Source organism: Cottoperca gobio, chromosome 13 (genome assembly GCF_900634415.1).
Source record: "Cottoperca gobio chromosome 13, fCotGob3.1, whole genome shotgun sequence".
Classification (NCBI taxonomy): Eukaryota; Metazoa; Chordata; class Actinopteri; order Perciformes; family Bovichtidae; genus Cottoperca; species Cottoperca gobio.
This window is the reverse complement of record NC_041367.1, coordinates 16,893,426-16,905,514: the sequence shown is the minus strand read 5'-3', so window position 1 is coordinate 16,905,514 and position 12,089 is coordinate 16,893,426. Positions and strand designations below refer to the sequence as shown.

The window sequence follows — 12,089 nt, the reverse complement described above, 5'->3', positions numbered from 1 at the left end:
GGAGAGTACACTTGGTGAATTTCTTCTTTGCAAAAGACAGGACCATTCATAGATTAACACATCCAAAGTTGATAAATGACAAGAAAAATGTGTTTGTCGTCTGAGCCACCTCAGCTAACCCTCACACTGCAGTCCAAATTGTTGGCACCACAAATTCCACATAGGCTTAAGATATTGGAATTGAAAACATCCAAAACAAAAACTTTCCCACTGGCTTTTTTTCTGCCCATGTGTTATCAGTGACCAGGGATATGGCAGGATCACAGTGGAGTCAAATTTAGTGAAAATATTCCAGCCTGTAACTCCTACCATATTAAAGGCTTAGTGGCAAGTTATCTCAGTCCAAGCAAGATACAAAGAAAAACATGCACAAAAAAAGTTAAAACCAAAACAGCCATGGCCCTCTTTCTTTAACAGTTGCAGCTCATTTTAAAGCATGGAATTGAAATTGAATCAATGCTCTACCCTCTTAGGGCAGGATAATGAAAAGGCAAGGGTGCCCCTAATTTCTACGGAGCACGGCAGGCTGGCTGTTGCGTGTCTAGAGTGTATGTTTACTGCTTTTTTCTCGATGGCTGCGGCATTCTCCAATGGAAAATCTCGTAAACTGTGGCCAGACTGTTGGGCTGTTACAGCAGCGGTGGTGGTAGCACTCAGGTAGGCAAAGCTGTGTGTGTGGAGGAGATTTGCTCTGATTTGGCCCTCACACGGCAACTTTTCACACTTTCTTTTTAAATCACTTGACTACACACAACCATGGAAAGTGGCATGTTTTAATGCTTTTGAGAGCATGCTTTCATTCCGTAGTTGTCGTGTGTAACTGCCTCTATGAAACAGGCTATAATAAAGTACACCCACACACAGACACACATACGCACACATACAGGAAATCTCTCCTCACATTTCACTCCTGATTCATCTCTCTACAGGCTCTCTGTCTATTTTCAAACCTCTGGACCGTGAGGAGCAGGACGTCTTTAACCTCACAATAAACGCTGAGGATCATGGGATACCCCAGCACTCGTCCAGCCAGCTGCTGTGTGTCCACGTGATTGATGTTAACGATGAGGTGCCCTGGTTTGAGGAGAGCCAGTACAAAGCTCAGATATCTGAGAACCAGCCTCCAGGAACTAGTGTGTTGACAGTGTCCGCCTCTGATCTGGACCAAGGTGAGACATACAGTGTTCGCTGACTTAGTTACTACAGCTTTGGTACATGTCATAATACTTTTTAATCAACAGTGTGTTCCTAGTGAACATAGATATGGTCATTTGTGGATAAGTTAATGTTTTAGACTAAGTTACGTACAACCCTTGCAACAGCAATTTACCTAAATTATGCAGTATGTATATGTGTGTGGATTTAAAAAAAAAATGGATATCAAATTGTGCTGCTTCAGCAATTAGGATCGGAAAGAAAATGTTTGTAATTCTTCTCAGCCTTCATGTGCCGAGTATGTGTTCACATAACGGACATTAACAGTTGTTTTTAATTGAAAACTCAGGAGGGTGGGGGTGGGGGTGCATTCCCTCTGACTTAGTCAGAAGCACATAAAACAGAAGGATTATAAACATATTCTCCAAAAGCAATTAGTGAAGTAAACAGGTGAGGTTGCCAGACTGCTTTCTGTTAGCACGCAATCTGGCATCCAGACACCTGAGGGTGGGCCGTCACTGCCAAACGCTTAGACAGCAAAACTAATGACGACCAAACAAATAAGTATACAGGACATTAACAAGAGAAAGCCACATACCTTCTATATCAAATCTTTTCTCAACTATTTACAGATGACAGGAATTAACTTTATGAGCTTTGTTTTTTATAATCTATTTTTAAATTAAAGCAAAGTTACTGTGTCTTTCTCTGTAGGAACCAATGGACTGGTGACATATGGTGGTATCTCAGAGGAGGGTTTCAGCATCAACCCAGTGACAGGTCTAATAACAACCACTAAATCACTGGACAGGGAGCTCCAGGAGTACTACACCGTGACAGGTACTGCTTGAAGATTCATAATATTAAGAGTTACTTTGTGAATTTGTCATGTGCCATTCACCACCTCTTTAATATCCCCATCAATGCTGAAATGTGTTGTTTTTTCGTATGTTTTTACAGTCTATGCAAAAGATGAAGGCCTTCCCCCCAATTATGCCAAAGCCACAGTGAGGATCAGAGTGCTTGATGAGAACGATAACGCCCCTTTCTTTGGACGTCTCTACTACAGCATAGAGGTGCCTGAAAACCTGGAGGCATTGCCTCTGTTTACCCTGAGAGCCACTGACCAGGATACAGGAGATAGTGGACAGATGAACTATAAAATTACAGGTGATTTAACAATTTGTATTGTTGTACCATTCAGTGTTTAAACCAGGGGTGTCAAACTCATTTTAGTTCAGGGGCCACATGCAGCCCAATTTGATCTCAAGTGGGCCGGACCAGTAAAAATATTACCATAATAACCTGTAAATAACGACAACTCCAAATGTTCCCCTTTGTTTTAGTACAAAAAAGTACATTCTGAAAATATTCATATTTAATTAACTATATTTTTACAAAACATTATGAACAACCTGAAATTCTTAAGAAAGATAAATGCAAATTCAACAACATTAACACTGCTCGGATGAAATTCACAGTTCGGAACTACTGCCATGACGTGATCCATTTTTAACGACTTGCAACACAATGATTCCCGGTGCAAAATACAGTGAAATGTCCAAAAACCATGTCCTCCATTTGCAGCCTGTACTTTCTCTCTGAGTTTTGTCACAACACCTGCTTTTTCCCCGATCATTGATGGCGCGCCATCTGTAGCCACGCTGACAGCACGAGCCCAGTCCACTCCGACCTGGTCCAGCGCTCCAACGAGAGCGTTGAAAATGTAATTTGCTGTTGTGGTGTCTGTCATAGCACCAACTCAAGGAACTCCTCGGTGACGGTCAAAGTCTCATCAACACCACGAATGAATATGGCCAGTTGAGCAACATCCGAAATGTTCGTGCTCTCATCAATTGCAACCGAAAATGTAACAAATGACTTGACTTTGTGCTTCATCTGGCTGTTTAACTCTGCCGAAAGATCTGAAATCTTATCTGCCACAGTGTTTCTCGTCAGGCTAATGTTGGCAAAAGCCTGTCGCTTCTCAGGGCACACGAGTCCTGCAGCCTTCAGCAAGCATGTTTTCACGAACTCACCCTCACAGTCTGGCTTTGATACTGATGCTATTTCGCCAGCAATAAGGTAGCTAGCTTTCACTGCTGCATCGCCGGTATCTCGGCTACGGGTAAAAACAGACTGCTGCTTCTTCAGACCCGCTAACAATTAATTTATCTTCTCTCTTCTCAGTTGTCCTTGCAAGTTGTTGTATTTTTCGCCATGATGAGTCTCATAGTGGCGCCAAATATTATATTCTTTGAGCCCTGAAACCTGCCGCGAGCACACAGCTTTCCCACTCACCTCTGTGAATAAATAGGAAACGGTCCATTTTTCTTGGAAAACTCTACACTCCGTGTCCACTTTTCTCCTTTTTTGACAAAGACATTTTGGGTAATGACGGTGCTACAGAGTGTAATGTTGACAGAACCCGCCATCTCCAGAAGTTCTTTTACCGGCAGCTCCAGCATCAACAACAGTTTGCTTGCTTGACAGTGTTGTGTGCGACCCCCAATGGACACATTTGAAACAGTTACTTTCATTGAAAAATTGCAGTTAATGTCTTCTCTCTAATCTTTACACTTTACAAAATCATCCCGCGGGCAGGATTGGACCCTCTGGTTTAAATGATCAAATCCACTGCTTCCATCACTTAGCATTTTTATGACGTTTTATAATTTTTTTATATTTTATAACCAATTGCCGTTGTATTCCTTGCAGTTGGAGATCCGCTGGGAGACTTCCGCTTGGACAGACAGTCAGGTGTGCTATCGACTTCAAGGCCTCTGGATCGGGAGAATAGGGCCGGTTACACGCTAACAGTCACAGCTCAGGACCAGGGCCACCCTCCCCTCAGCAGCACTGCTACTGTGGAAGTGACTGTTATGGACATCAATGATCACAGCCCACAGTTTCAGAGTAGCAGCTACACTGCAGACGTCTCGGAAGATGTTCCCATTGGCTCGCTGGTCCTGGAGGTGAAAGCCGTTGATCTGGACCAGGGCCCCAATAGTCAGGTGCTTTACTTTCTGAGCAGTGGCTCCAGGAGCATGTTCATCATTGACCAGAACACAGGCCGCATTATCACAGCAGCACCCCTAGACAGAGAGAGAACCGCCTCTTACACCTTTGAGGTGTGTGCCACTGACTCCTCCCCTGCCAACCCACGTAACTCCACTGTTCAGGTGACTGTCTACATTCAGGATGTGAACGACAATGCACCCTTCTTCATTCTGGACCCACTTATTGTAAACATCTCCACCATCAGCATGTCCAGCCGCCGAGTGCTGGCCACCATGAGGGCGGAGGACAAGGACTTTGGGGCTAATGGCTCTGTATTTTATCGTTTTGCCAACCCTGTGAGGGGCTTCACCATCAACTCACTGACAGGAGACATCCAGGCCACAGAGAATCTGCAGACTCTGACCCAAAGCCAGAGGACTTTGATAGTTCAGGCTATGGACCAGGGCAACCCTGCTCAATCCTCCCTGGGGGTGGTTATCATTTATATCAGGGAACAAAGCTACAAGGGAATTCGCTTCTCTCGCACGGCTCGAGACGTCAGTCTGCAGGAAAACGCTGCTAAAGGTTTTGATATTAGATTTCTATCTTTTAACTTCGATATTTGTGAATGTTGAAATGATAAGTAGAAGAAAAATGTTTCAACCAAGTGTGTTTTTCACCTTATAGGCACAGTGGTAACACAGACTCAGGCCCAGTACCCCGATGGCTCTAGAACTGGTATCAGCTACAGTCTTTTCAGTGGAAACAGAATGCAGTCTTTTGGAATAAACACCATTACTGGTAGGTGCAGAGATGGCAGCATCCACTATAAAACCATGTTTTCCAAATCTACAGTGTGACTTATTGTTACTTTTGTGAATTAGCTGAGATATGGGTCCAGAGATCTGAGGAACTAGACTTCGAGGAGACCCCGAAACTACGCCTTGTGGTGAAAGCCGAGACGGCATCCTCCACCTCCTACATGGCTGTCAACTTAATCCTGCAGGACGTCAATGACAACTTGCCCCGCTTCCAACTCCAGAACTATGTAGCCTACATTAGAGAAGCGCAGGGCTACAATTTCCCCATTATTCAGGTGCAGTAGCCTATCCTCCACACGTTTATTATGGTTAGCTGTTTTTAAAGTGTCAAGATACGGGGAAAACAATAACCTGTGCTTCAGAAATCTGGATAGTTTCAACAGTGTAGAGAAATTACTCTGTTCAATTGCCTGTGTTCTCAGTGTCCCAACTGAATATACTATAGAACCATTTGTGCCATGTAGCCAAGTCCATATAGCCCATTTTTGTATTAACTCTTGGCTTCCAAGTCCAATATTGTTTACTAGTTCATGTTACACTGCTGCAAATATTTCTATATTTTAATTTCCAAAATGGGGTTTTCATTTCCTCAGGTTGCTGCAGATGACCTGGATCAGGGTCAAAATGGTCAGGTGACCTACTCTATCAGGTCATCATCAATGAGCGGCTTGTTTAAGATAGACCCACTGACCGGCAGCATCACCACTGCAGCCATAATGGACAGAGAGATCTGGACACAAACAAAGTGAGTTTTGCTCTTTTTCTTCTTTGTTCTTCTTCATCTGTTTCATCACATGCCCCGTGGCACCCCTCAGCTCTTCCCTCCCCTTGACACATCCATGTTTAATGATTGTTACTAGGATAATGTCCATTCCCTCTATAATAACTTATTTTTTACTGAGTTGCCTTTTAACAAGGGCTGCTCAAAAAATGGTTATAGTTATAGAAAGAGTGAAAATTGGGATCAAAGTTAAAAGTTCAGACACTGACATTCATTATGTGGCAACAGGCTAGTTGTTACGGCAACAGACCGGGGAACCCCGCGGCTTGCTGGCTCTGCCACCCTCACTGTGATCATCATCGACCTCAACGACAACAGCCCCATGATTCCTCTGCATCAGGAGATCCGGGTGCCTGAGGGTAAGTCGGCTTCACAGTGAAAGTTAGTCTGGTGATCGTATCATAAAGCCTCACATCACACTCCATGGAAGCTCACTCGGTGGGAATCAGTGAGAAAAGTCTGACCCTATTACAAAACTAGCTATTGCCAAGTTCCTCTGTTCATTTCCTGTCTATTGGATCAAGGCTTTCTTGAACAGGATATTTCTTAATAAAGAAAAACTTCATTTTAGCTGCAACTTAAATGTCTTCTTTTCCTGCCTCCCCACCTTATTGTCATACAGATGCAATGATTGGCACAGTTATCACCCAAGTAACAGGAAATGACGTCGACTCTGGCCCGGCCCTCTCCTACACACTACACCTGGATGCAAACAGCCAAGGCATGTTTGGGATTCATTGTTATGGAGGAGGGGTGTCTCTGACTGGCCTTCTGGATTATGAGGAAAGGACGTGGTACACTCTGACTGTCCGGTCATCCGACTCTAAACATCAGAGCGAAGCCAACCTCACTGTGCTGGTGGATGATGTGAACGATAATGCCCCCACTTTTACGCAAGATTTGTATCAGGTGCAGTTACCTTCACACGCCTGTCTTCACACCTGCACCGACCTTTTTTGAGTAGTAGCATGTTTTGTTAAATTGTTGAAGTATCTGAAAGAAATATATCTGAATTGTGTGTTTCTCATCAGGTGACTGTATCAGAGCACCTCCCAGCAGGCAGTGCAGTCATCACAGTAACAGCCACTGACCGTGACTCCGGGGAGAACGGGAAGATTACTTACAGAGTTATGTCATCAACTAGGGGTATCTTCTACATTGACCCAAGCAACGGTAAGGTTACTGTGTGCCCATTTATGATTCGTTATAAATGTTTTCTAACCAGAGCTCTACTTAATTACCCTTCATAAAAAATGTTATCCCCGAAGGCCGTTGTTGGATGCACATCTGGGGTTTGGACATATTTTCATGAGGCATTGCAAAAATATTTAATCATTTTGTTCATTTAAAGTAATTGAAAGCCAGATTTAATGTGTTTTGCCTCAAATGTTTTGCGAGATAACATCTAAAAATAAGTAGTTTATAAAAGATGACTCTTTTTGCTTCAAGCTTTTCTGTTTTCTATTCTGAAATGCAATTCCTTTGCCTCACATAATGTTCCATTCAACAGTGTGCAAATGTGTCCAAACCTTTAATTTAATATTTATTTAAATGACTTATTGTTATTTCTTTAAAAGCGAACCATAGCGATAATTATATGATGAGCTCTGGACAGAGGATTAAAATGAAGTTGCTCTTTTAATGCTGGGTTCATTTTAATCTTGCAGGTACTCTGTTTGTCAACCAAAAAACAGAGTTTGATTTTAAGAATCCCTCCATCCTGGTGGTAATTGAGGTGCGGGACCAGGGCACTCCATCCCTTTCATCTATCGCCACTGTCCAGGTACAAGTGTCTGATGTCAACGACAACGCCCCCATCTTCCATCAGTCAGAGTACAGAGCCACTGTGTGTGAAGATGGGCTTCCTGGATCAACTGTTCTGACCTTAGAAGCTGTGGACGGAGACTTGTCCAGGGACAACTGTGGTTTTGATTTTGCCATTGCCAGTGGGAACTCGGGTAATACCTTCCAGATTGAGAGCAGCGTGCACTTCTTGGAGGGGCATGGCTTTCAGACAGTTGGCAGCCTGATCTTGGTGGAGGAGCTGGACTTTGAAGCGGTGCCAAGTTATAACCTGACTGTTGTGGTATCCGATCGTGGAGTCCCTCAGCGCAGCTCCAGCGTGCCTATCCTCATCAGTATCACAGATGCCAATGACAACCCTCCAGCTTTCAGCCGAGCAGAGTACAGTGTAGTACTGAGTGAGGCTGCAGCAGCAGGGACAGAGATCTTGCATCTTTCTGCCACAGATCCAGACTCTGCTCCCAATGGAGAGGTGCAGTACTCCATATGCTCAGGGGACGAGACAGAACTTTTCCAGGTGGACCGGTGGACCGGAGCCTTGAGGCTGCAGAGACCTCTGGACAGCGAGAGACGGTGGTCCCATGTGATTGTTGTCCAGGCTACCGACGGTCAAGGGCACTATGCTTTGGCCCCAGTCAGTATTGAGGTGAAGGACATCAACGATAACCGGCCCTTCTTTCCTCTCAAACTAATAACTGCGAGCATCAGGGAAAACCAACCCCAGAATGCCTTAGTCACCATGCTGCATGCAATCGACCATGACAGAGGTGTTTTTGGACAGTTGAGGTACTCCATCTTAGACAACTCTAAAGAGGGAAGAGAGGCCTTCCTCATGAACCAAACTTCGGGAGAAGTACGCACTCGCTCTACTTTTGACTTTGAGAAGGTAAACTCCTTCCATTTTGTGGCTGTTGCTATGGATGCTGGCAACTATTCTGCTACTGTAACAGTGCAGGTTTATGTTACAGGGGAGGATGAATATGATCCTGTTTTCACCTCCTCAGAGTTCTCATTTGAAGTGCCTGAGGGAGCAAAGAAAGGTCTGGTCATTGGCAAAGTGCAAGCCAGAGATGAGGACGGAGGCGTGGATGGCGTTGTCCTCTACTCTCTAGCAGACAGTTCGCCTTATTTTGAAGTTAATAAATCAACGGGGGCAATTTCCTTAAAGATGGACAGCTACAGTAGACATGTGAGTCGATCTAAAAGAGAGGTGCGTCTAGTGACCCTGGACGTGACTGCACACAGCCCTCTGGAGACGTCCCGTGTAGCTGTGGCCAAAGTTAGCGTAGATGTGACCCATACGTCTTTTGGGCTCACCACTGACATGAATATGGTGCTTATCAGCGTCATTGCAATTTCACTTGGGACCATAGTCATACTAATAATAATTGCTGTGGCACTCTTTTTTGTTAAATTTCGACGTCAGAAGAAGGAGCAAAAAGTGCAGGGACGAACAACAGCGTCAGGCACCATGCTGCACAAGTTTGAGGAAACGAAGATAGCAGCAAATGAAATGATTTACCATCAGGCCCTTCCAGGATACACGCCGGATCAAAGTGGCAGCAGTGGCGGTCCATACACTCGTGGAGGATCCCTGGATCCCTCCCACTCTAGTGGGCGTGGCTCTGCGGAGGCGGAGGCAGCCGAGGATGATGAGATCAGAATGATTAATGAATACCCTCGAGTGTCAAGTATCTCCTCCTCCATGCAGGAACGCATCTCTGCCCGAGGTCCGGACTCTGGAATCCAACAGGATGCAGATCAGCTGTCAGACGTGTCCTGCGAGCCTTCCATAGATTGGTTCAAAGGGAAGAAACTGGGCAGTCTGAATGGTACTTTATTAGCTGGCCAGGTGCCAGTCTACAGGGATGAGGGGGGTGGGTATGTGGGTATGGGACGGGGACTCAGCATCTCCCACCCTAAAGATTACACTTTCCCAGAGGATGGAAAGCCTGCTGTGGATGGCTCCCTGACAGCCATCGTGGCCAGTGATGAGGAGCTGAGGGGCAGCTATAACTGGGACTACCTGCTAAACTGGTGTCCCCAGTTCCAACCTTTAGCTAACGTTTTTACTGAAATAGCACGTTTAAAGGATGAAACGGCTCCTCCTCATCCTCGCAGGTCATTTCATCACAAAGCAAAGGCAGAGTCAAGAATCGACCCCCCGCCTCTTATAACTTCTGTGGCCCACCCCGGGGCCAAAACTGTACCTCCGAAGCCTGCCGTAGGGAGGACCTTCCCCCACTTGGCTTCTTTACGAAGATCCCCCATCAGCGCAGATGGATCCATCTCCTCAGTCGCCATGTCTCCAAGTTTCTCCCCCTCTCTGTCACCACTGGCAGCACGTTCTCCTGCTATCACGCCCTTCAGTGTCTCACAGGGCCCCTCTGCGTCAGTGATCAGCACAACGGAACACCATTTAGAGCACATCGAGGAGGCAGAGCTGAGGATTTAAATTAAAACTGAGTCATTGCTGTCCCAGACTTGTTCTACTGTATGACCACAGGGGCTGCAAACCTGAAATGAGTCAATGATATTCTCTTTCTCAAGAGTACACAAGGATACACTAAGAAGTCCAAATAAGTGAAGTTGTGGTGCTTACTGAAGAAAAACTAAACTACATGACTAACAGGCTAAAATGGACTTTGCCTTTTTGTGTGTTTGTGTGAAAGAAACTCCTCATTCTTCTGTTGATCAGTGTTAATTTGCACATTCAAATGGAGATTCATACATGATGTCAATATTTTGTACAAAAGCATTGTCTATATTTTTATATTTACTTGTGGTTTCTGACAAGAAATGGCATTAAAGTGTCAAAACGTTGCTAAAACTTCAGAATATATTTCTATATTTGTATATTTGTAGCTTGTACTGTATACTTGTTTGTACTGTATGTTGGTTTTATCTTGTGTCATTCTTAACCTTGTGGTTTTAAATGAAGCTCTTCATCAACGCTTTATGAATTGGGATTTTTGTAACAGATTATTGTAAATATTTATGGAGGAAGAGACATCATTGCTTGAACAAATGAAACATCAGTCAGAATAGACTATTGTGTGATCAGATTTTCTGCAGATCCAGAGTTTGATCTCACATCAAAAGGTAATCATGAATGTGAAATGTTATAAAAGGTGTCTTAGTCCTCAACACACATCCCTTCATTTCCTGCAAAGGCAAATGTAACTTGACATCCAGTGATACCATCCTTCAGGTGCCCTTGCTTTAATTTCTCACAATGAGCCTTACTGCTCTCATTTTGCTTGTAAAAATAACTCATGTGAGGGAGAACATTGAGCAGCTACGTGGTAAATGTAAAATAGTTTTCTCTATCAGTAGCCTTATCATTACAGAGAATGTAAGCAAGTCTTGGTCATTTGTCTCATCTAATGTCCCTCAGTAAAATATTGAAGAATAATTACTTAAGCTCTAAATCTAAATGAATTTGGAGCAGGTTATCATAATTTTTTGTCCTAAATCTTTGTATACTATAGTGAATGTTATGTTGGACCACATTGTCCCCTTTTTCAATAGCACTATAAAGAATACTATACACATTAAAATTAAGTCTAACAAATGTTAAATATGATGATGGAAGTTTGAAAAAAGTAGTTCTATGAATGTGCAAACACCACCAGAGAATGTTTCCTAGTTTATGACAAGAAGTGTATGTCATGCACATGTTCAGCCATAATTCACGTAATGCTTTTACACAGATGCCTACACCGTCAATACATTCATGATCATAATTGTGTTTTTGGCAGCCTTTTACAAAATAATATGATGTGTACATTAATAACTATGTAGAGCCCAAGTATTTTGTTTGTCTTAACATCCAGTTTTAGACCCTTGCTAACATTAGCTTAAGCAACACTAGCATTCTGCAGTATTTTTTATTTATTTTATAGGTAGACTTCGGAAGCTGAGAGGCTTGGTAAATTATTTACAACAATGCTATTTTGACCATGGCCAAATATACATGAACACTACCTATTTGATAGAAGGTACCTTGTTGTTTGTTTTGTTTTGTATTGAACAGTGTTACCCGACCACTTACTTTTCATATTTGTCCAAATTGTGCGTATGATGGTGCCATAGAAGTGAAATTCCTCCAAATGTTCGCACATATTCTAGGCTCGACCAGAGAAATGTTTTGAGCAAAAAGTGCCTGATTAAAGTACTTATGTGAACACATTGTTGTCTCTGTCAGTGTCACATCTTTCTCAGCTCAGAATGATGTTAATATAGGAAAAAGAGTCATATGATAATAGTTATTATGCATATTATTATATAATAGATATATTCAGAGTTGTATGAAGTGGAATATCCCAAAGATAACCAATGTTTTAAATCTACTGTGCCAACAAGCAGGCAATGACATAACATTTGCCAAAGCACAAGACACATGACCGGTGTTCTACCCTGAGGGTTTATAAGTTGGGCTTCTCTGATGTGTTGTTTATTTAGGCACCATCATGAGGCTCAACAGTATTTTCTGGCACCACAGACCTCCAAAAGCTAAATACAGCTAA

General features: G+C 43.4%; 1 protein-coding gene across 1 annotated transcript in view; it reads left to right on the top strand.

Annotated features, from left to right (window-relative positions):
• LOC115018229 (protocadherin-16-like) overlaps positions 1 to 11,752 on the top strand; it is a 72,393-nt gene extending 60,641 nt beyond the window's left edge. The window contains exons 10-20 of the mRNA XM_029447137.1: positions 930 to 1,169; positions 1,870 to 1,995; positions 2,116 to 2,325; positions 3,874 to 4,740; positions 4,843 to 4,956; positions 5,040 to 5,251; positions 5,570 to 5,721; positions 5,986 to 6,116; positions 6,380 to 6,666; positions 6,789 to 6,930; positions 7,425 to 11,752. Coding sequence (XP_029302997.1) covers positions 930 to 1,169; positions 1,870 to 1,995; positions 2,116 to 2,325; positions 3,874 to 4,740; positions 4,843 to 4,956; positions 5,040 to 5,251; positions 5,570 to 5,721; positions 5,986 to 6,116; positions 6,380 to 6,666; positions 6,789 to 6,930; positions 7,425 to 10,015 — 5,072 coding nt within the window. The 3' untranslated portion in view covers positions 10,016 to 11,752. The remainder of the gene's footprint in view (positions 1 to 929; positions 1,170 to 1,869; positions 1,996 to 2,115; positions 2,326 to 3,873; positions 4,741 to 4,842; positions 4,957 to 5,039; positions 5,252 to 5,569; positions 5,722 to 5,985; positions 6,117 to 6,379; positions 6,667 to 6,788; positions 6,931 to 7,424) is intronic.
• The last annotated feature ends 337 nt before the right edge of the window (positions 11,753 to 12,089 follow it).